The sequence below is a fragment of the Bombina bombina genome, chromosome 1 (assembly GCF_027579735.1).
Source record: "Bombina bombina isolate aBomBom1 chromosome 1, aBomBom1.pri, whole genome shotgun sequence".
NCBI lineage: Eukaryota > Metazoa > Chordata > Amphibia > Anura > Bombinatoridae > Bombina > Bombina bombina.
The window spans coordinates 1,082,881,752-1,082,908,150 of NC_069499.1; the positions used below are offsets into that span (position 1 = coordinate 1,082,881,752).

The window sequence follows — 26,399 nt, forward strand, 5'->3', positions numbered from 1 at the left end:
CCAAGTTCCGAACATGGATACTGTCACGCAGGACAGTCAATATTTCAAACAAATGAAAAAATATTTCAAATAAAATGTAACTAATGCACTTATAATATTAAATAAAACAGAGTTTTCGGCCTATAATTTGACCATGACCAGAACTCCACATCAACTAACATCATAATGGCTAATATTTTATAAGCATATAAACAACCATTAAGACACCATAAAACAAAAACAACCCAATAACACAGAAAGCAAAAAGAAAAAGAAAGGAGGAAAGAAGAAGAAAAAAAAAAGAAAAAAAAAAAAAAAGGGAGGAGCCCCCCCCCCCCCCCCGCAGAACGATATTTTATGGAGTATCTATAAACCCCACTTAATCTATATCGCGAGCATTCCTAAGCCATGTCTCCGGAAATACCTGCAGTATAACCAGCTCTGCAAAACTCACTGAGGAGAGAAATGGCAATAAGATCTGCTTCTGGAGACTAGGAGTGTAGGTTTTATTTGTTTGTAGTATTGTTCCCTAGTAGGAGCTAAGTGAATTGCCGGCAAAACACCCAACCCCAGGTGATATTTTGGAGAAATGTAAAAATGAAAATAACATATTTTCCATTATGAGTCCTATGTGAGCCTATATAAGAGAATCAAGGCAAACCTAAAACGAAGAATATAACAAAGGGTTAGCATAATAAACTACAACAACAGCTGCCTAAAAACGGTGCACTTTGTGAGGCAGAAGGGCTCCTAGTAAGTATACAGGAATATTAAAGTTGCACAGAAACTTTAGTGAGTCCTTAGAATCAGTTCTGCGCTATTTATAAGTAAAGTGTCCATACTATCCCAACCTTAGAGCAGGTACTTTGGATATCATGCTGTCGAGGGGAGCAGTTCTGCCCTTTCATAATGCAGTTTAAAATCCTCACAAGGATGATTAGCTCTATAGCGGGTCCACATAAAAATCCTGCACAAATGGTAAAACTGGCCCAGAAGTTCTATCCATACTGTTGATAGTGTCATATTAGGTGGACTTGTGTTAGATTTTATACGCTGCCATTTCTAGTACTCTGCAGCCCCTCAATCCATTACCACCCCGTTCTGCTGGCTTATAAAGGGCAGCACAAATATGCTATTAGGTGTTTCTATACTTTTTAGGCGAGTTGGACACGCTTACATCGCAATTCGGCAGCAGCTGGCATATGCTACATATAAAAACAAACAAACCAAATTAAAAAAAAAAAAAAAAAACAGAACAAACTAATATAAACCGTCCAACAGATTTCCCATAAACTAGTCTCATTTGGAAGTCCCCAATGACCAGAATGTAAAACTTGGAAGTCCGTGTCACACGAGTGGGGGAATGCTTTTCTGAGCTAGTTTACACTGTCCTGGTGTGTGTCATCATCCCATTCCAATCTTCGGTAAGTCAAGCTCACCTGTTGATTTTAAACCGGCATCAAGCTTATAGGAATGTTTGAGTGTGGAGCCGTGGTTAAGTGGGACACTGGCAATATAGGTGGAGGATTGAGAACGCAGTACAACAGAGCTTGCAGATCCACCATAGGTCGTGATTTCACTAATTGCAAAGAATCCCAAGGCACGGTCAGCTTTCATTGAGCTATACTTGGGATATCTCGCCCTGCTTAAGATGTGCTTTTTTGTTTCCATCATTGCTTCAAGTGAGTCATATGAGTTTGGTGCTGCCAATACATAAGGATATGTTGCACAGCAATCCTTATTTTGCAGCGGCCTGTCAGAATCCAAAATGTTGGATGCTGGTAGGGCCTCCTCTGTATCCGGCTTTGATGGAAAGTCTGTCTGATACTCTTGTCAGGCCTATAGGTGAATCTATATTAAATACACACATTACATATTTTTGCAGATTTCCTTTTTGTATTGTACCTAAACCAGTCAGCTGCAATGAGGAACTATTACTGCTCTACCTTCTAGCATATAAGATTAATTGCCTCTCAACCTTACACAGCTTCACTCTTGTATAACACTCACATCCAATCAGCTTCACTCTTGTATAACCCTCACATCCAGTCAGCTTCACTCTTGTATCACTCTCACATCCAATTTACCAAATCTACCATGTCCTAACCAACCAAAATTGCCTACAATTTCCATAACTAATTTCTATAAAAAGACACTACTAAAACACTATTTCTAATGTCAGTACATACAATATAAAGCAAATGTATGTGAACACCTGACCATCATATCTATTTGAGCTTATTGGACATCAATTTCCAAAATCATGGACATTGATATGGAGTTGGTTCCTCCTTTGAGGCTATAACAGTTGCCACTCTTCTGGAAAGGCTTTCCACAAGTTTTTGGAGTGTGTCTGTATGAACTGGTGCTCATTTAAACCATTTATTTATAGAACTAAGGGGCCTAGGCCAAACCATGAAAAACTGTTCCTAGACCATTATCCCTCCTCCACCAAACTTTACAGTAGCCACTATGCATTCTCCTGGCATCCTCCACGCCCAGATTCTTCCATTAGACCACCACTAACAGCACTTACAGTTGACCAGGACAGATCTAGTAGGGCAGACATTTCACAAACTGACTTGTGGCATCCTATGACAGTGCCATGTTTAAAGTCACCAAGCTCTTCGTTACGACCCATTGTACTGCCAATGTTTGTCTATGGAATTTCCATGACTACGTGCTGAATGTTATGCACATGTGGCTGAAATACATGAGCTTTATAATTAGTGGTGTCCTAACTACAATATTTATTTCCTAATCAACTCATACTTTCTTCAAATAGTGCTCAAAGGCTTGTTTAGTCTAATACATTAAAAGGCTGAACGTTCTAACAGTGCCTGCTTGAACATAGGTGTTCTATCAGTGAGTCAGCCATTTTGGTTGTAGAACATGGCCTACTTTTTCTTTATAACAACTCTGTAGATGCAAATATCTTGTTTCTGAGAGAGTCAAACCACCAAATTACAAATGTAACTCAATAATTCCTATTCCTGTCATAAAAAGAAAACACTTGGGCCTATGAAATATATATTTTTTCAATATATTCCCCCTTCAGCTCAAGCCGCTACTGCAAAGATATTGCAACATCGTTATGCCTATCTAAAAATGTAAATTAAAGTGACTGTAAACTTTCATGAATCAGTGCCGTTTTTAAAAATACTATTAAAAACAGGGGCACCTTCATTCATAAAACTTTACATTGCATTGTTTTTTTTTTTTAAAAATACTTACCTTTTTCTTCAGCTAAGCCGTACCGGCGATACCCCGCCCACAGCCCCTATGTACTTACGCCAGCAATGACAAATTTGTCTTCCTCCAATCATGGCGTGCACCCCAGAGGACGGGGGAATCGCTGGTCCGGCTTGGCTGCAGAAAAAGTTAAGTATTAAAAAAAAAACAAAAAAAAAAAAAACGCTGCAATGTAAAGTTTCATGAATAAAAGTGCCACTGTTTTTAATAGTATTTTTTTTTTTTTAAAAAGGGCACTCATTCATGAAAGTTTACATTCACTTTAATTTTGCTTCATTCTCTTGGTATTCTTTATTGACAGAGCAGCAATGCACTACTGGGAGCTAGCTGAAAACATTGGTAAGTTAAGGATAAGAGGTATATATGTGAGGTCACCAATCAGCAACTTGCTCCCAACTCCTGAGACTACCTAGGTATGCTTTTCAACAAAGGAAATCATGAGACCAAAAATTACTATCTTCAGCCACTTATAAACAGACGGCATGACATAATCATTGACCACAAAGCCTGTTCCTGGGTACAACTTCCTAAGAGTACAACCAGGTGTGACACATGCCTAAACTCTACATACTTGCATTTGTATCTTCTTACAACAAAAACCTAAAGATAAAATGGCAACAAAATATGTTAATGCAATTTTTTTAAAGGGATATAGAAAACTTTGCATTTTTACTATAAAATGTTACCCATGCTTATTAAATAAAACAAAAAACTTTTTCAATGTTTTTTCCGTCTTCCATTTTGCCCCTTTTCCTGTATTTTAAAAACGTTGGCCTTTCCAGTTTCCAAAAGAATTAGAACTGCAGAAAACAGCCTTCACAAGCTTAACACTTCTATATTCTACAAATCTACTGTTTGATCAGTCTAGTAACTCAGTACCTATTTGGCCTCAGGAGAGATGTTTTTTTTTTTTAAATGAAACCTAGGTTACAACATGGCAGTGCCAATTACTTAACTAAAACTAAACTTTTACTTTTATTTCTTTAATAAACAACTAAAATAACAAAATAAATTACACTCATGCTAGTCTTTGCTTTAATTTCATCATTATGTTTAAACAGAGAGACAAGCCAGATTCGCCTTATTTATCAAAGGCTACAGTCCGGCAAAGATAGAATTTTGTGACGTAACATATGATCCGCGGGTCAAAGTCCGACAGAGATCGATGCTTACGTCATTACAGATGTTCCGATTGCAACTACTTTTGCAAGTTAACAAATTTCTACCAGGTACGCTCGGCACTATTCCGGCCCAGCGTACCTGCTTTTCAATCCGCCGCCCTGGAGGAGGCGGATGCCATAGGAATCAATGGGAGTCTGAAAGCAGTGAAAGCTTATGTTCGCTGCTGCCCGATATCCCATTGATTCCTATGGGAGAATAAAGTTACGTTTACACCTAACACCCTAACATAACCCCCGAGTCTAAACACCCCTAATCTGCAACCCCCTACACCGCCGCCACCTACATTATACTTATTAACCCCTATTCTACCGCCCCCTACACCGCCGTCACCTACATTATACTTATTAACCCCTAATCTGCTGCCCCTACATCGCCGCCACCTACATTATACTTATTAACCCCTACACCGCCGCCACCTACATTATGTTATTGACCCCTAATCTGCCGTCCCCAACGTCGCCGCCACAATATTAAATTTATTAACCCCTAAACCTAAGTCTAACCCTAACACCCCCTAACTTAAATCTAATTTAAATAAATAGAAATAAAATTACTATAATTAACTACATTATTCCTATTTAAAACAAAATACTTACCTATAAAATAAACCCTAAGATAGCTACAATATAACTAATAGTTACCTTGTAGCTAGCTTAGGGTTTATTTTTATTTTACAGGTAAGTTTGTATTTATTTTAACTAGGTAGAATAGTTATTAAATAGTTATTAACTATTTAATAACTACCTAGCTAAAATAAATACAAATTTACTTGTAAAATAAAATCTAACCTAAGTTACACTAACACTACACTATAATTAAATTAACTAAATTAAATAAAAAAAAACCCTAGCCTAAACTAAACTACCAATAGCCCTTAAAAGGACATTTTGCAGGGCATTGCCCCAAAGTAATCAGCTTTTACCTGTAAAAAAAATACAAACACCCCCCCAGCAGTAAAACCCACCACCCACACAACCAACCCCCCCCCCCCCAAAAAAAAAAAACCCTAAGCTCCTCATTGCCCTGAAAAGGGCATTTGGATGGGCATTGCCCTTAAAAGGGCAGTTAGCTCTTTTGCAGCCCAAAGCCCTAACCTAAAAATAAAACCCACCCAATACACCCTTAAAAAAACCTAACACTAACCCCCTGAAGATTGACTTATCGGGAGACGTCTTCCTCCAAGCCGGGCAGAAGTGGTCCTCCAGACGGCAGAAGTCTTTATCCAGACGGCATCTTCTATCTTCATCCATCCGGCGCGGAGCGGGTCCATCTTCAAGACATCCGACGCAGAGCATCCTCTTCGGCTGACGATTACCGGACGAATGAAGGTTCCTTTAAGTGATGTCATCCAAGATGGCGTCCCTTAGATTCTGATTGGCTGATAGAATTCTACCAGCCAATCGGAATTAAAGGTAGAAAAAATCCTATTGGCTGATGCAATCAGCCAATAGGATTGAACTTCAATCCTATTGGCTGATTGGAACAGCCAAAAGGATTGAGCTTGCATTCTATTGGCTGTTCCAATCAGATGCCGTCTGGATGAAGACTTCTGCCCGTCTGGAAGACCACTTCTGCCCGGCTTGGATGAAGACTTTTGCCGGTCTGGAGGACCACTTCTGCCCGGCTTGGATGAAGACCTCTCCCGGTAAGTCGATCTTCAGGGGGTTAGTTTGGGTGGGTTGGGTTTTTATTTTTAGGTTAGGGCTTTGGGCTGCAAAAGAGCTAACTGCCCTTTTAAGGGCAATGCCCATCCAAATGCCCTTTTCAGGGCAATGGGGAGCTTAGGTTTTTTTAGTTAGTTTTTTTTTTGGGGGGGGGTTGGTTGTGTGGGTGGTGGGTTTTACTGTTTTTTTTTGTACTAATTTAATTTAATTTATGTAATTTATTTAATTGTAGTGTAGTTTTAGGTGTTATTGTAACTTAGGTTAGGTTTTATTTTACAGGTACTTTTGTATTTATTTTAGCTAGGTAGTTATTAAATAGTAAATAACTATTTAATAACTATTCTACCTAGTAAAAATAAATACAAACTTGCCTGTAAAATAAAAATAAACCCTAAGCTAGCTACAATGTAACTATTAGTTATATTGTAGCTATCTTAGGGTTTATTTTATAGGTAAGTATTTAGTTTTAAATAGGAATAATGTAGTTAATGATAGTAATTTTATTTATATTTATTTAAATTAGATTCAAGTTAGGGGGTGTTAGGGTTACACTTAGGTTTAGAGGTTAATAAATTTAATATAGTGGCGGCGGTGTAGGGGCGGCAAATTAGGGGTTAATAAGTATAATGTAGGTGGCGGTGGGCTCCGGGAGCGGCGGTTTAGGGGTTAATAACTTTATTTAGTTGCGGCGGGGTCCGGGAGCGGCGGTATAGGGGTTAAACAGTTTAGTATAGTGGTGGTGTTTAGTGACAGTACACCAATAAAGCTGGGGAAAAGCCGAAGAGCAGCGAGAGCGATGACTGTTAGTTAACAGTCCGCTGCTCATCGCCCCGTACTTGGTGCACGGCTTTTTGACAGCTTTTTGGGTAACTTTGGAGAGCGTATTCAGGTCCGCGGCAGTGATGTTAGGCGATCTTAGGCAAGCGTATTGGTGCCGGCGAATGCAAGTAAGTTGACGGGTTGATAAATAGGGGCCACAGTCTACTTGATTTTTTTTATTATTTAAAAAGATAAATACTTTACAACCCATTCCCCAGCTTTGCATAACCAACATTATTAGGCTGGTTTTTATTAGCTTTTTCAATCTTGAACAACAGCAAGACAGTGCTAGTGCATGTGTACAGATAATATTGTACTCACTCCCGTAGAGAATGATAATGGTTATACAAGAACCAGCACTAATTGGCTAAAATGCAAGATTATAAAAAGCACTAAGATAAGGGGGCGGTCTGCAGAGGCTTAGATACAAGTAATCATAGAGGTAAAAAAGTATATTAACAGAGTTGGTTATGCAAAACTGGGGAATGGGTAATAAAGGGAGTATCTATGTTGTTGTTTTCAAACAACTCTTTTCAAGTTGACTGTCCCCTTTAATATGTTTTTACTTTTTATTGCCCTTAAAATTGGCAATTTTTTTCAGACACACATACATACAGTGATGGAAATTTCCATTAGTCCTGGGCTACTAAGACATTTCAGTGGACAAGGATTTTTTTTTTCTCTCTCTATTTTACATTGAGTGGACTTGTAACTTATCTCCCCTGACTAGTGAACTATAGGGCTAGATTTATGAAGCTGCACTTGTAAGCATTTTCAGCTATGTGGAGCAGGTTTGCATAAGCAAGCCTGCTGCCACATATTTAAAAGGGACAGTCTACACCAGAATTGTTATTGTTTAAAAAGACAGATAACACCTTTACTACCCATTCCCCAGGTTTGCACAACCAACATTGTTATATTAATATACTTTTAACCTTTAAACCTCTAAATTTCTGCTTGTTTCTAAGCCACTAAAGAAGCCTCTCATCGCATGCATATTTATTAGCTTTTCACAACAGGGGACTGCTAGTTTATGCGAGCTATAAAGATAACATTGTGCTAACGCCCATGGGTTGTGGCAGACACTGCACTAATTGGATAAAATCAATAGATAAGTCAATAGATAATAAATAAAAAGTCATGTGATTAGGGGACTGTCAGAAAAGGCTTAGATACAAGGTAATAACAGGAGGTAAAAAGTGTATTAATAGGGGGCGTGTCCTTGCAGCGATCCTGAGCGGTCATACTCTCCATTAACTCCGGTAGAATAGTCATCAATCCGCCGATTTTTTTCCCTCTTTTTCAGTTAAAAAGCAAACATCGACCATAGCAACAATAATTTGCTCTATTGGAAGCATATCACTGCTTTATGTTCTGTATTTATGAAATCAGAGCCCAGGATTGGACAATATAGGCCTGAAGCAGCTGCTTACACCAGACAGCGTTTCCCCCTCAGCCTGCCGAGGTACTTGACCACGACTGGACACATCCTTATCACATCACTCAGCACTACATTTTGGAGCTAACATCCAATTGCTTCAGAGATACCATTTACTGCTGTGATATACTAGACGGCAAAAATGAATTCCGTGACCATGTGGCAGCGACATGACGTGCAATTTCAGAAGCTTGAGGCCCTCATACAGAAGCTCCTAGACAAAGCACCATTGGAACATCAGCTACAACGCCTGTATCAAGAACAGTCTTCCATAACACTTCATGCTGATACTCAAGATACCACACATATGACGCTCGACACGTTAGATGAGAACTCAAGGGCAGTGCAATATAACAAGCAGGCAATGAGCCTCCCTGATTATACTTACATCTCAGTGCCTCGGGACTGGGATGAGCTCTCTAGTGCTTTTGTGGCGAGGCCGAGTTCTGGCCGTTATAGCTTAGAGGGAAACTTAATTAACATCTATGCTGTAATGTCACCCAACCTAAATACACAAACAGCTGAAGTAGGAGACGGACAGACCAGTAATTTATCACTGCAGCATACATGCCTACCATCAGACGACATACCGATGAGCCCACCAGACCCCAACATAGAAAAGATAGAGTCCAACAGATACTAACACAAGTGACATTGCAGATATTGGAAACCAATGCGAATTCATCTCTACCCTATATATGGGATTACCAGCAAATTACACTAAGGCTCTACCAAGCGATGTAATCAAGCAACCATCTACATCACAGACAAAGATTCCACTCCCGGATAAAAGATCAGCGGTTCCTTCTGTGCCCAGCACCGAGACAGTCAGTAATCTCTCTGCTCCTTTACCTCTCCCAGGACATACTTGAAAACGAGAGAAATCTCAATGTATCCTTCCTGGTAAAATATTTTATAAATAAATAAATACACAGCAAGATATTGGAGCCAGCAGCAATCATTATGATCCACTATACCAAGGTGTTGCTTATCCCTTTATCTCACACCCGACTTTACATGAACTGTCTTACAAAAGAGATCAGGTCTGTCGCGGACTTATATGGGAAAACCCGATACAAGTATTTGGACACCTCATAAGCTATTATCTCACCCTGTAACAGGGTTTTGGCTTATAATATTATTGTAAATTTTTCTTATTATTATTACTACTTTTTTCCTTAGGGTGTATGTGTGTACATACTCATACTCAACACCAAGTATAAATTTTCAGGATATACCCATTGGATAGCTGGGGGCACTCCACTTTACAAAAAAGGAAAAAAAGTTCGCCAAGCACCTTTTCTTATAAATAAAATTAGACTTTATTAGACATAAAAGTTAAAAATTACCATATAGAGAGTGGGATAAGCCCCTGAAAATAGAATGACGCGTTTCGGCTAGAGGAGCCGTACTCATAGTCCTTAAGATTGTAAATAACAATCCAACTTAAAAACTTAGTGTTCCAATCCCATTGGTAGAACCACTAATTAACATTTAAAGGTACAGGGGTTAACAAAATAGAAAGGTGTACACTCATTCAATGCTGACAATATGATCTACCTATATATCTATATATATATATATCTATATATATATATATATATATATATATATATATATATATATATATATATCTCTCTCTCTCTATCTATATATATATATATATATATATATATATATATATATACACACACACACAAACACAAGATGTATAGGGATGGCGCAGTGTGAGCAAAGTGATAAGAATAGTTGCCTACTTACAGGCTATAAACATGTAATTCAATATAAAAGAACCTATGTTCAAACAATAAATGCAACAGTAGTATTGTACATAGATATAAAAAGGTAGAAATGTAATAATATAGGACACAGTTAAGAAAATACACTCGGGTGTGACCTAAAAGTTCATAAGCTAATCAAAAGATCCCTTATAATGTCCCAAAGTGACAGGTGTATGCAAGAATTCAGATATCAGCTTCTTCAAATCTTCTATATATCCCCTTAAGGGTGTGCACTTACATTAAAAACCCTCAATCAAATGAGGTAAGGATGATTCAGAAATGCTGGACTCGGATGTCCCCTCTAGGATATACCGTCACTGGTAGTTGAAACTTTCTTTTCGTGCTGTATAGGGTACTAGTGCCCTTCTTGGTATCCTGGTATATGGAAACTTTCGATTCCAAGAATACAGTCAGACTCCGTTCCACAAAATATATATATATAATCAACTTATATACACCTAAAAGTTCAATGCCCTTACAAAGACACACACATTACAATTTAAACAACTATTACTCAATGTGGCTGTAAGAAAAGTAATATAAATGCATGTTAGACTATATAAATATGAATATATCACAATAATCATGATATTTCATAGGAACCAGGGGTAGGATGAGGAACGTCCATAACGAGTGTTATATAGATGGTTATCATATATAAAGTATATACATTCATTTAGACCCTAGTCATTGAGTACTATACCCTCATACTGTTTATAAGGGCCAGTACACATCTAAATGGATAAATTCAATGGATAACTTAATAAGTTCATTAAAGGGTAGGGTAACCTAAATAAGTAAAACTATGGAATTGATGGCAAATATTTATGACCAGTAAGTTAATGAAATCATACTCTGAATTAAGGCCCAGTGGTCTCTTATATCCAGTAAATTTCTTGTCTTGAAATAGCAGACCTGAAGGGGTTTCTACCTGCATAGATGTGGGACCGCTCCCACCAGCCCATGAACAGGTTGGCGTACGTGGGTGCAAATTTCGCCCCCATGGCGGTCCCACATCTCTGCAGGTAGAACTCCCCCTCGAATTGAAAACAGTTGTGGGACAAAAGGAATTGTGTAACCTCAAGTACAAAGGTTCTGAACAGCTCAATGTGTGTGGTCTCACTTTCCAAAAAATAGGCTACCGCTTTTAAGCCCCACACATGTGGTATTGAGGAATACAATGAGGCCACATCTACAGTGAGCCACCCAAAATCTTGTGACCACTCTATCCTTTCCACCAAACTCAAAACATGTTTAGAGTCCCTGGTGTAACTGGGAAGAGATCTTACCAGTGGCTGCAAACTCAACTTTATACAGATAAGTATATAACTGACGCATACTGTAACACACTGTGACCATGAACCATGGCTAGCGGCCAGAGCCGTGGGTATGGGTAACACAGTGCTTTATCTTTCTAACCCGATATATTGAGTCTGGATATGGCAATACCAAAATTAATTTACTCCCCACGGTAGCACTTTCAACATATACATATGCGCACCACTTTCCCAGAAACACTGGTTGTTATATATCTTTTTTGACATCATAGCTTTTCACAAACTACATTTTGCCTCAATCTCATTAACACAATGGGTTAGCGTCAGCATTATCTTTGTCTACTCACATGATAATCCTTTATAGCTCATATACCAGGTGTAATATATCTGTTAAACCTATTTTAACTGCTAAGTGCTGCTCACGTTTAAAATATGGATACATTGTCCAGCATTGTTTTTTTTTTCTTTTTCCTTTTTTTTGTTTTACTTGATGTATCACTAATGTTTAAAATATGTTACACCCTTCTATTTTGCTTTATCTAGGGCCCAAAATTGGCTAAGACTAGACAGATATAACACCCTCTTGTTACTATTTCATTCATAAACAAAGCCAAAAGGAGGTTAATAATTTTGTTTTTTTATAAAGAGAATCTCTAAATAACCACTCTGAAATCTGGAAAAATGGAGGTTTACCCTAGATACCCATTTTTAACTAATCATATGTTTGAAGTGTTAATTGTAATACTACTGTATGTTTCTGCATCTTGTGTATTGTCATTGCAGTAAATCCTGTACATGTATTACAGACATATGAAAATGTTGCTGTTAACATCAATTATATATATATATATATATACACACACACACACACACAAGTGTAGTAATAGAAGCATGTTGGTTATGCAAAACTGGGGAATAGATATAAAGGCATTATCTATATTTTTAAACAATAATATTTTTGGAGTAGACTGTCCCTTGAAGGGGTTAGAAATCTTATTTTTTAAACAAATAAAAAATACATGACTAGGTAAAGTATAACACATCTAAATACACTTACTTTTAGTATGAAGCAAAGCTTTAGTTCCTATATAAATTATATTTGTATATCTGCTATAAACGGCTCTTATGACCCTCCAGAAAAGAAGGCAAGTTTTACTAATATCATCCAATCCCACGGCAGCACGGATCAAGTAATTTAAATATTAATAACTGCATGCCTTCACCAACAACACATGCACAGAAGAATCTCAGGGCAATAGTGTGTGCCCTGTACGTGCGCTCCTCCAAGCTTGAATGCATCCGCTGCGTCCCTCTGTCTTCAGCGCTCTGGTGCACCACTCCCATTAACCTGTCACTAGCCTCTGCGTCAGCATCCGGCACGGTGTTGATGACGATCCAGCTGACACAGAAGGAGTGGAGATAATTGTGCGCATGTGTGACCAGAAATTATCGGAAATGAGCATGCGGGCTGCCATGCTTGTTCTACCCAGGTAGAACACAGTCATTTGTGGTGCATAATTAGGTTGAAGAAGGATTTGGAAGAAATAATAATTCCAACAGCAAAATACAGTTGAAAAGTTTTTTGGGGGTTTCCTATGCCTTTAAGTAGCAGAAACCGCTTATTTTTCCTCCTCGCTAACTCAGAGGCGGCAAGATCAATTACCCAGACACTCGCTCATTTAGGGTGATTGACATTCCTTGCTCTAGTGCAACTGGTTGCACAGGAGCAGGGGGGCAGCATTCTGCAATTTTCACTTTTGCTATGTGATGCAGCATTAAAGGTGGCGATTGTAGGCAGACAGGTTCACTACTTGCAAACCTGTCTGCCTGCACGACAAGGAAGTTGGTTTCTTATTCAAGCTGTTTCTTATTCGTGAAATTCTGTTTCTTATTCATGGAAGTTGGTTTCATATTCAATATTTTTGTCAGACTGCTTTAAATTGACTTTAACCCCTTAATGACCACAATGTACCCTGTATGTCACTGGTCGTTAAGGGTTTTTTCAGGACATAATAGCACAAGTCTAGCAAGAACACGCTATTAATGCCCTCCCTCCAGCAGGTTTTGTGGAATAGAGCAGTCTCAACGCTGGTGGAAAGACCGCACTATAAAAAAAATCAAGTCCCAAAAAAAGGCCAGTGACATACAGGGTACGTCGCTGGTCCTTAAGGGGTTAAAATAAAAAGGTTTTATTTAAATAACAATATGATTCATATAATATAGTTACACAGAGGTGAATTCCCTTTATACAACAAACTGGATATACAAACTGTAATACAAATAATACAATTTTGAATAAGTAACTGATATTTTCAAAGGGTTAATGACCATTGGGCCACGGATTTCACTATGAATATAAACAGGGTAGATCCCCCTCTATGATATGCAATTGTTTTTAGCCTGGCCCAATGGAGTTTTGGGGACAGAAATGGATGCCAACACTGGCATAGGTGCTGTAAATCTCATTTTTTAATAAGTAACTGATATTTTAAAAGGGTTAAAAGGAACACTAAACCCACATGTTTTCTTTAATGATTCAGATAGAACATGCAATTTTAAGGAACTTTCTAATTTACTCCTACTATCAATTTTAATTAGTTCTCTTGCTTTCTTTATTTAATTAAAAGGTAGGAATTTAAAACTTAGGAGTCAGCCCATTTTAGGTTCAGCACCATGGATAGCGCTTGTTTATTGGTGGATACAGTTAGCAAACCAATAAGCAAGCATAACCCAGGTTCTCAACCAAAAATAGGTTGGCTCTTAAGCTTTACATTCCTGCGTTTTAAATAAAGATAGCAAGAGAATCAAGAAAAATTGATAATAGTAGTACATTAGAAAGTTGCCTAAAATTGCATGTTATATCTGAATCATTAAAGAAAACATTTGGGTTTAGTGTCCCTTTAATAACCATTGGGCCATTGATTTCACTATGAATATACACAGGGTAGATAACTCTCTATGATATGCAATTATTTTTAGCCTGGCTCAATGGTGTTTTGAGTACAGAAATTGATGCCAACCCTGGCATAGTTGCTGTAATTCTCATTTTTTAATAATTCACTGATATTTTCAAAGGGTTAATAACCATTGGGCCACTGATTTCACTATTGCATGACCAGCCTCCAAAAAATGAGATGATACCGGGGCATCCCTATTTTTACATCTTTTGTTGGACTGGTGTTCGTTAATCTGATCACGTACCTTACGTGTTTCATCTATGTAAACTTTTGAACATGGGCATTTTATCAAATAGATAGCATAGGTAGAACTGCATGATTAAGGGTGAATAACCCGAAACGTTGCATTCTCTGTTGCCTCTGATGTTCCAATAAAGTTTTGTTTATACATTCCTGGTGCTGTGGAATAATTTTGGATCTGGATACAAATTTGGAGCGTCTGTAGTAGCTCCCCTCTGCATTCACAGGCCAAGTGGTGAGGTGCTGTGTCTATTGTGACTTTATTTGCAATTGTTTTTAGCCTGGCCCATTAGTGTTTTGGGCACATAAATTGATGCCAACCCTGGCATAGGTGCTGTAATTTCCATAGTTGAATAAGTAACTGATATTTTCAAAGGGTTAATAACCATTGGGCCACTGATTTTACTATTAATATACACAGGGTAGATAACTCTCCATGACATGGAATTGTTTTTAGCTGGCCCAATGGTGTTTTGGGCACAGAAATTGATGCCAACACTATAATAGGTGCTGTAATTCCCATTGTTGAATAAGTAACTGATATTTTCAAAGGGTTAATAACCATTGGGCCACTGATTTTACTATGAATATATGTAGGGTAGATCCCCCTACATAACATGAAATTGTTTTTTAGCATGGCCCAATGGTCATTAACCTTTTAAAAATATCAGTTACCTATTCAAAAATGGGAATTGCAGTACCTATCCAGGGTTGGCATCAATTGCTGTGCCTAAAACACCATTGGACCAGGCTAAAAACAATTGCATGTCATGGAGGGGGATCTACCCTACATATATTAACAGTAAAATAAGTGACCCAATGGTCATTAACCCTTTGAAAATATCACATTCAACTATGGAAATTACAGCACCTTGGCCAGGGTTGACATCAATTTCTTTGCCCAAAACACCATTGGGCCAGGCTAAAAACAATTTCATGTCTTGGAGGGGAACCTACCCTACATATAAAAACAGTAAAATCAGTGGCCCAATGGTTATTAACCCTTTGCAAATAGCAGTTACTTATCAAAACATGAGAATTACAGCACCTATGCCAGTGTTGGCCTCAATTTATGTGCCCAAAACTCCATTGGGCCAGGCTAAAAACTATTGCATGTCATGGAGGGCGATCTACCCTACATATATTAACAGTAAAATCAGTGGCCCAATGGTTATTAACCCTTTGAAAATAGCAGTTACTTATTAAAAAATGAGAATTACAGCACCAATGCCAGGGTTGGCATCAATTTATGTGCCCAAAACACCATTGGGCCAGCTGACAACAAAAAAAATTGAATAAGAAACCAACTTTCACAAATAAACATTATTTCACAAATAAAAAACAGCTTGAATAAGAAACCAACTTCCTTATCGTTCAGCCAGCATAGATAGTAAATTTCGCCCACAGGGGTATTTTTCAACCTTTTGTATAGATGCGTGTTGTAACATGAGTGATACTGAAACATTTTTTTATGTCCCATCTAAAATAGAATGTTTAAATATATTTGTTGTTGTTGTTTTTTTAATATATGTTCCTATGCTGAATAATACCAACTGGAGCATTAGAGCTGCAGAACCCAGTAGTACACAACCATTCACTTTTAGCTTTTTTCATATAAGAAATAATTTTATCACGTGTATAACTTTTGTTCTCAACAAGATAGAACATGTCCAAGTGCCATTTCCCTTTCATATATTTACAATATACTTTCCAAAAATGAACGAAAAAAAAAAACCCTCAGAAAAAGTAAGTAACACAAAATGTAATTTATGAAATGACCAGGAGTTACTGCAATAACAAACTTTAAACATTTCTGCAGCAACACAGTTTTACCAACGGAAAAAAATAAAACCACATAAATTCCAGGAATTACGTTACGTAAATATTGAATCAGCTCCTAAATTGTTAAAGGATCGTTAATCCATTTGGCGACTAATATATAACCAAATATTGTGTGTTTGATACTGGCAATGCAAAAACATTACTTATTTTAGCTCGTATCATTATTAAATGATTACTTAATAAAGCATGTTTGTTTTTTTGTATTATAGGTGTATGTAGAATGTGAAACAAGTCTATAATACAGTTGTTATAATACATTAGCATCTCTTTCAAGCAGGGTTGGGGCACCCAAGTATTTGTATAATCAGGTTCCAGGGTTCTCGCTTAGCTAGTTACCCATGTTTCAGGGCCCTTAAATCCCCGCTTTATACTGAGCGGTGCCCCGGAACCTGCGGTCGGTATAATCATACTCACATTGCACTGCAGGGAAGCGCTCGCCGCCTGCGCCTCGATTCATGGCGGCTCGGGGCCCGAGTCAGATTCACTTGATCGGATGTTAATTGGGGTGTTTGGGGGCTTGCTAGGCCGTTGATAGTTTGGGAAGGATGGCGGATGTAATGAAACCTACTTCCGCTGTCTAGATGGCGCCTGGGGACTGCATGGTGTAAAAAAACCAGGGCGCTGTAACTTAAAGCATTATAAGTTAGCGAAACTTATTTTGTTGTACATATAGATGTATAACGCTCTATCACGAAATAAACATGCTGCTCTACTCATAGTTTTATTACACAACGAGAAATCATAATCAATATGGTGGAATGTTATTGTAAGATTTCACCGTATCGCTGTCTTGCAAAGTAAATAACCGGTGTTTTTTTTTTAATATACAATAGTAAGAACAGACTAGTTAGTGTTGTCTGTAACATGTTGCAGTTGGTCGCTCCATTTTAAAACTCGCCATTATCCAGCACACTGAATATATTATATATTTTTTTTTAATATAGATTTTCCTGAAGTACATATATATCAATTACAAAAATCCTATTATGAAATGTTTAATTTTATATGCTCAGCAAACGTTTTCTGAAAAATTATTATGTATGTATATGACACTGTAAAGCCGTCACTCGATTTACCTATAGTCATTTTGACACACTTAAAGGGACAGTCTAGTCAAAATTAAACTTTAATTATTCAGATTGTGCATGCCATCATAAGTTTCCAATTTATTTATCAAATTTGCATTGCTCTGTTGGTATTCTTTCTTGAAAGCTAAACCTAGGTAGGCTCATATGCTAATTTCCAAACCCTTGAAGGTGCCTCTCATCTCAGTGCATTTCGACAGTTTTTCACAGCTAGACAGCGCTAGTTACGAATTTTACGACTTTAAGACTAGAAAACCTTATAATTTTGCAGAATTTCAAAATATTTTCCCTACAGTACAGAAGAAACAAATGTTTTACTTCTTGCAAGTTAAAGACTATATACGTAAGCTATTGTATCTATTTCCCCAGATCTTCCAAGAACATCCATTAATGGATCATCTTAAACGGGAAAAATGTTCTCTGTCCTCTATATATAAAATCTTAAGGTCTGCGGAGACAGAAAAATATATTGCACGAGCAAGGTTACATTGGGAAAAAGTATTAAGTTTGACGGACCTTACAGATCAATTAGTCAATAGTTTAAGGACAACGTTATCCATTTCTTATTCAACTTATCTAAGAGAAACGCAGTTTAGGATCTTTAATAGAGATTATCTTACCCCGCGGCGGGTAGCCAAGTGGAATAGTAATGTCAAGAATCTTTGTATTAAGTGTCACTTAAGTGATCCAGATTTGGGACACCTCCTGTGGGAGTGTCCGAAGGTGAACCAATTTTGGCATAAGGTAGCATATCTACTTTCACAAACGACAAGTGTTAAAGTAACGTTTTCAATAAACTCTATAATTTTATTGACCCCCCGTCTTTCATGGGGGAATAAAAAGAGATTCATCTTAACAGTGATACTTAATCTTAGAAAACTTCTTTTTGATAATTGGTCTAAATCTCGAGTCCCCTCGGTTAAGGAAGCAAAAAAGCTTCTTTCTGATACTGCAATAATTGTAGCCCATGACTATAGGCTAGAAAGGAAAAAAGACAACTTATATTTAAAGGTTTGGAAAGACTTTGTCCTAAGCCAGGGTAAAGATTTCACTGCTAATATAGAACGAATCATCAATATACAACTACAATGAGAAAGCCCCGAGTGGGAGGCCCGATCGGCTCGGACTGGATGGGGGGGTGGAGGGAGGGAGGTGAACACTGATGAGTCATTGATGACTGTTGGTTTTTTGTTTTTTTTCTTCTTTTTCCTTTGTTGCTAATTGGACTCTCTTGATGTATGAAAATATTCATGTACACCAATACGTAAGACAGTGGATACCCAGGCTGTCCCGATGGGTATAATTGATCCCCCCTTCCCCTTGTGATATATATTATATATGTAAAACATTGATATATTTAATCGGATACATGTGAGTATCGTATTTTGAAGTGTATGTATTGTTAATCTGTTTTTCATTATTAAAATAAAATTAAAAAAAAGACAGCGCTAGTTAATGTGTCATATAGACAACATAGTGCTCACTCCAGTGGAGTTATTTATGAGCCAGCACTGATTGGCTAAAATGCTAGCCTGGCTGACAGAAATAAGGGTACAGTCTGCAGAGGCTTATATACAAGTTAATCACAGATTATCCTTTTTAAACAATACAAATTCTGGAGTAGACTGTACCTTTTATTTTACCCTTTTATCACCAAAGGCAGAAAATACAAATTGGTTATAAAAACACATTATTAAAATACAATTATAAAAAATACACTTTATTAAAATAAAGTTATATAAAAACGACAGTTTATTAAAATACTGTTTAAAGTGTCAGTAAATGTTATTGTTATCCGTTTCACATATATGCATACCCTATTGTTGTAAAATTTATATATATATATATATATATATATATATATATATATATATACATTTTAAATAAAGTATTTAGAAATAAAGTTGTAACATTTATAATAACTTATTTGTAATAACCGTTGATCAAGTCTTCATTCTCCGCTCAGCAAGCCACTCCTGCTATGGGAGTCATTATTTTGAGCAAAGTTAATCCCATGGGACGGTCTACAAATGCCCCTGTTCCTGCCACTAATGCTCGTCACAAGCATCTCTCTGTTTCTCCATCGAATAAGACTGCGCATGCGCACTAGGGAATTTTTATCGCTATGCTACAAAATAGATCGCGATTCAGAGTTAATGTATGATACATGCAGGATATCAAGATTCCGTTATTTATAAACATTCTATGTCAACTAATAAAATTACATTGAACATAAGTATGTTTTAAAACTATATAAATGTAAGAACATGGCCGCATAGAACGGGAACTCCAGAGCAACTCTTCCCCAGTGCCCGGATCGCAGGTTCTTGCCTTCATAAAAATAACTTTAAAGATGCTGCCTACAAACCCTAGCAACCCAGGAGGCTCTTGAGGAGACGCGGAATCTCAGAGACACTGACATCTGCGATTGGGCCCAGACTGGAGGACTCACATGAATCCTTACACTGCGACATTGCCATGTGGAGTACAGCAAGGCAGCGTTTTATAACACCCGTCAGAGCAGCTAAGACCCACTGCTCCATAAGACCTGCTACACACCGCGTCCTCACAACCAGAGCAAAGACACCTGCCACGTCCTCTCAACCAGAGCAAAGACACCTGCCACGCGGTGACGACTCGGTCGCCACTTTAACTGAGACATGACAAGCTGGGGATTATTTTAGGTGACACCGTAGGAAACAAAAGAAGGTTGCGCTCCTCTAAGTTACACAAAGGGGAAAAGATGGTGAGATGTGTTATATTAAATCTATAAGCTGCCATTACTATATATCTTCAGCGCAGATGTTTAAAGGACCAGTAAACACAGCAGATTTGTATAATCAACAAATGCAAGATAACAAGACAATACAATAGCATTTACTCTGAATTTCAAATGAGTAGTAGATTCTTTTCTAACACATTTTAAAGTTATGTATATTTCCACTCCCCCTGTACCATGTGATAGCAATCAGCCAATCACAAATGCATATACGTATAGTCTGAGTTCTTGCACATGCTCAGTAGGAGCTGGTGACTCAAAAAAAGTGTAAATATAAAAGACTGCACATTTTTTTTAATGGAAGTAAATTGGAAAGTTGTTTAAAATGACATGCTGTATCTGAATCATTAAAATTTAATAAAACCTGAGTGTCCCTTTAAGGGTTAACATGTCCCTATACCTCACTCAGGCCTAGATTTAGAGTTCGGCGGTAGCCGTCAAAACCAGCGTTAGAGGCTCCTAACGCTGGTTTTGGGCGCCCGCTGGTATTTGGAGTCAGTGATTAAAGGGTCTAACGCTCACTTTTCAGCCGCGACTTTTCCATACCGCAGATCCCCCTACGCCATTTGCGTAGCCTATCTTTTCAATGGGATCTTTCTAACGCTGGTATTTAGAGTCGTTTCTGCAGTGAGCGTTAGAGCTCTAACGACAAGATTCCAGCCGCCTGAAAATAGCAGGAGTTAAGAGCTTTCTGGCTAACGCCGGTTTATAAAGCTCTTAACTACTGTACCCTAAAGTACACTAACACCCATAAACTACCTATGTACCCCTAAACCGAGGTCCCCCCACATCGCCGCCACTCGATTAAAATTTTTAACCCCTAATCTGCCGACCGCCACCTACGTTATACTTATGTACCCCTAATCTGCTGCCCCTAACACCGCCGACCCCTGTATTATATCTATTAACCCCTAACTTGCCCCCCACAACGTCGCCGCAAGCTACTTAAAATAATTAACCCCTAATCTTCCGACCGCAAATCGCCGCCACCTACGTTATCCCTATGTACCCCTAATCTGCTACCCCTAACATCGCCGACCCCTATGTTATATTTATTAACCCCTAATCTGCCCCCCACAACGTCGCCGACACCTACCTACACTTATTAACCCCTAATCTGCCGAGCGGACCTGAGCGCTACTATAATAAAGTTATTAACCCCTAATCCGCCTCACTAACCCTATCATAAATAGTATTAACCCCTAATCTGCCCTCCCTAACATCGCCGACACCTACCTTCAATTATTAACCCCTAATCTGCCGACCGGAGCTCACCGCTATTCTAATAAATGTATTAACCCCTAAAGCTAAGTCTAACCCTAACACTAACACCCCCCTAAGTTAAATATAATTTTTATCTAACGAAATAAATTAACTCTTATTAAATAAATAATTCCTATTTAAAGCTAAATACTTACCTGTAAAATACATCCTAATATAGCTACAATATAAATTATAATTATATTATAGCTATTTTAGGATTAATATTTATTTTACAGGCAACTTTGTAATTATTTTAACCAGGTACAATAGCTATTAAATAGTTAAGAACTATTTAATAGTTACCTAGTTAAAATAATTACAAATTTACCTGTAAAATAAATCCTAACCTAAGATATAATTAAACCTAACACTACCCTATCAATAAAATAATTAAATAAACTACCTACAATTACCTACAATTAACCTAACACTACACTATCAATAAATTAATTAAACACAATTGCTACAAATAAATAAAATTAAATAAACTATCTAAAGTACAAAAAATAAAAAAGAACTAAGTTACAGAAAATAATAAAATATTTACAAACATAAGAAAAATATTACAACAATTTTAAACTAATTACACCTACTCTAAGCCCCCTAATAAAATAACAAAGCCCCCCAAAATAAAAAATTCCCTACCCTATTCTAAAATACAAATATTACAAGCTCTTTTACCTTACCAGCCCTGAACAGGGCCCTTTGCGGGGCATGCCCCAAGAATTTCAGCTCTTTTGCCTGTAAAAAAAAACATACAATACCCCCCCCCCCAACATTACAACCCACCACCCACATACCCCTAATCTAACCCAAACCCCCCTTAAATAAACCTAACACTACCCCCCTGATGATCTTCCTACCTTGTCTTCACCATGCCAGGTTCACCGATCCGTCCTGGCTCCAAGATCTTCATCAAACCCAAGCGGGGGCTAGACATCCACTGAAGAAGTCCAGAAGAGGGTCCAAAGTCTTCCTCCTATCCGGCAAGAAGAGGACATCCGGACCGGCAAACATCTTCTCCAAGCGGCATCTTCTATCTTCTTCCATCCGATGACGACCGGCTCCATCTTGAAGACCTCCAGCGCTGATCCATCCTCTTCTTCCGACGACTAGACGACGAATGACGGTTCCTTTAAGGGACGTCATCCAAGATGGCGTCCCTCGAATTCCGATTGGCTGATAGGATTCTATCAGCCAATCGGAATTAAGGTAGGAATTTTCTGATTGGCTGATGGAATCAGCCAATCAGAATATAGTTCAATCCGATTGGCTGATCCAATCAGCCAATCAGATTGAGCTCGCATTCTATTGGCTGTTCCGATCAGCCAATAGAATGCGAGCTCAATCTGATTGGCTGATTGGATCAGCCAATCGGATTGAACTATATTCTGATTGGCTGATTCCATCAGCCAATCAGAAAATTCCTACCTTAATTCCGATTGGCTGATAGAATCCTATCAGCCAATCGGAATTCGAGGGACGCCATCTTGGATGACGTCCCTTAAAGGAACCGTCATTCGTCGTCTAGTCGTCGGAAGAAGAGGATGGATCCGCGCTGGAGGTCTTCAAGATGGAGCCGGTCGTCATCGGATGGAAGAAGATAGAAGATGCCGCTTGGAGAAGATGTTTGCCGGTCCGGATGTCCTCTTCTTGCCGGATAGGAGGAAGACTTTGGACCCTCTTCTGGACTTCTTCAGTGGATGTCTAGCCCCCGCTTGGGTTTGATGAAGATCTTGGAGCCAGGACGGATCGGTGAACCTGGCATGGTGAAGACAAGGTAGGAAGATCATCAGGGGGGTAGTGTTAGGTTTATTTAAGGGGGGTTTGGGTTAGATTAGGGGTATGTGGGTGGTGGGTTGTAATGTTGGGGGGGGGGGTATTGTATGTTTTTTTTTACAGGCAAAAGAGCTGAAATTCTTGGGGCATGCCCCGCAAAGGGCCCTGTTCAGGGCTGGTAAGGTAAAAGAGCTTGTAATATTTGTATTTTAGAATAGGGTAGGGAATTTTTTATTTTGGGGGGCTTTGTTATTTTATTAGGGGGCTTAGAGTAGGTGTAATTAGTTTAAAATTGTTGTAATATTTTTCTTATGTTTGTAAATATTTTATTATTTTCTGTAACTTAGTTCTTTTTTATTTTTTGTACTTTAGATAGTTTATTTAATTTTATTTATTTGTAGCAATTGTGTTTAATTAATTTATTGATAGTGTAGTGTTAGGTTAATTGTAGGTAATTGTAGGTAGTTTATTTAATTATTTTATTGATAGGGTAGTGTTAGGTTTAATTATATCTTAGGTTAGGATTTATTTTACAGGTAAATTTGTAATTATTTTAACTAGGTAACTATTAAATAGTTCTTAACTATTTAATAGCTATTGTACCTGGTTAAAATAATTACAAAGTTGCCTGTAAAATAAATATTAATCCTAAAATAGCTATAATATAATTATAATTTATATTGTAGCTATATTAGGATGTATTTTACAGGTAAGTATTTAGCTTTAAATAGGAATTATTTATTTAATAAGAGTTAATTTATTTCGTTAGATAAAAATTATATTTAACTTAGGGGGGTGTTAGTGTTAGGGTTAGACTTAGCTTTAGGGGTTAATACATTTATTAGAATAGCGGTGAGCTCCGGTCGGCAGATTAGGGGTTAATAATTGAAGGTAGGTGTCGGCGATGTTAGGGAGGGCAGATTAGGGGTTAATACTATTTATGATAGGGTTAGTGAGGCGGATTAGGGGTTAATAACTTTATTATAGTAGCGCTCAGGTCCGCTCGGCAGATTAGGGGTTAATAAGTGTAGGTAGGGGTCGGCGACGTTGTGGGGGGCAGATTAGGGGTTAATAAATATAACATAGGGGTCGGCGATGTTAGGGGTAGCAGATTAGGGGTACATAGGGATAACGTAGGTGGCGGCGGTTTACGGAGCGGCAGATTAGGGGTTAAAAGTGTAATGCAGGGGTCAGCGATAGCGGGGGGCGGCAGATTAGGGGTTAATAAGTGTAAGGTTAGGGGTGTTTAGACTCGGGGTACATGTTAGGGTGTTAGGTGCAGACTTAGGAGGTGTTTCCCCATAGGAAACAATGGGGCTGCGTTAGGAGCTGAACGCTGCTTTTTTGCAGGTGTTAGGTTTTTTTTCAGCTCAAACAGCCCCATTGTTTCCTATGGGAGAATCGTGCACGAGCACGTTTTTGATGCCGGCCGCGTCCGTAAGCAACTCTGGTATCGAGAGTTGCATTTGCGGTAAAAATGCTCTACGCTCCTTTTTTGGAGCCTAACGCAGCATTTGTTTGAACTCTCGATACCAGAGTTAAATTTATGGTGCGGCCAGAAAAAAACCCGCGGAGCGTTAACAGCCCTTTTACCGCCGAACTCTAAATCTAGGCCTCAGTTTGCATGTAAGAAGGATCTATAAGGACAGAGGAAAGCTAACCACAGCAATGAAAGGGTGTTAATCTTTTTAAATCTTGCAATAACCAGAACAGTGTGAGGCTCTCTATGGGAGGATAATTTAAGCACTCCTTCAATAGTGAGCCAACATTGATATCTTTTTATAGGAGGCCTTATCACTGTGTATATTGACAACAGACCCTGTCTTTAGATAAAACTCTAACGCACTACCTAGTGCATCCCTCTCTTTCAAAAGGGGAGCGAGGGCTATCAGGAATATCAGGCAGATAAGCATATTGCTCATAGTTTATCACAGATTACAGTGATTAATCCTACAGTCTACATATTGCTGAGAGATCGTGTCGAACAAAAAGTCTACAAGACCTGAGAAAAATGGGAAAATTTCCTCTCAAACAACATCTGTATCTGCCTTTTTCTTTCCTTCAGACCATAATAAATCGGAAACTTCTTCCCTGACAAAAGACCACTTGCAAGCTGACTCACCACAAGCACCAGAGCATTCGATCACACAACAACTTATCACATTGCAAGCCACTATTGAAAAGTTGCCATCTAAATCTGATATAGCAGATCTTAAATCATTCATACAGTCAGAGATCTGCACAGTCAAAAGGGACATCAACACCCTAGGTTCCAGACTTAGAGGACAGTCAAGAAGTTATTAACACTATGTTAACCACAACAGAATCAGGGTTATCAGAGCATGCAACCATGATCCTCTCACTACAAGATAAAGTTGAGGATCTCGAGAATAGGAGTAGGAGAAATAACTTGAGGATTCGGGGAATCCCAGATGAAATTCCTACTGAATACCTCCACTCCTATTTAACGCGATTCTTTAATTGCATCACTAAATCCACTTCATTCACAGAAAATGCTATAGAGAGCGCCCATCGGGCGCTGAGACCTTGTCCTAACCCATCTGCACCACGAGAGACGTAATTGTTAAGCTGCTCCACTTCAAAGATAGAGAGTCCATATGGACAGCAGCAAGGAATACTCATCCTCTATCATTCCAGGACAAAGATCTGCAAATATACCAGGATTTATGCCCAGCTACCATTTAAAAACGGAAATCACTGAAATTCATAACTGCAGTTCTGCAGGAACAAATGATAAGATACCACTGGGGGATTCCTTTTAGCCTACTTGTACCGCACGCTGGAAAAATGCTGGTGTATAGAGAGTCCTCGGACTTGGACACTCTCAAAAGCTCTAGGCCTTACCTTTAATGTGCCACCCTCTTCAACAGATGAAGATGGATCTTCTATAGATCGAACCCAAGGCATCAGATCTAAAAACCTGCAATCCAACTGGATCACTGTATCCAAAAAGCCCAAGAGACAGTCCTTATCTATCCATAGACATATCCCTCCTTTAGATCCTTCACTTGGTACAGGAGTAACAACTTCACAACGATAGA

General features: G+C 38.3%; 1 protein-coding gene across 1 annotated transcript in view; it reads right to left on the reverse strand.

The window, feature by feature from the left end:
- The window catches only part of ZFP64 (ZFP64 zinc finger protein), a 135,717-nt gene extending 118,657 nt beyond the window's left edge, over positions 1-17,060 (reverse strand). Inside the window, exon 1 of the mRNA XM_053693896.1 lies at positions 16,846-17,060. Within this exon, the coding sequence (XP_053549871.1) occupies positions 16,846-16,888 (43 nt within the window). The 5' untranslated portion in view covers positions 16,889-17,060. The remainder of the gene's footprint in view (positions 1-16,845) is intronic.
- Between the last annotated feature and the right edge of the window lie 9,339 nt (positions 17,061-26,399).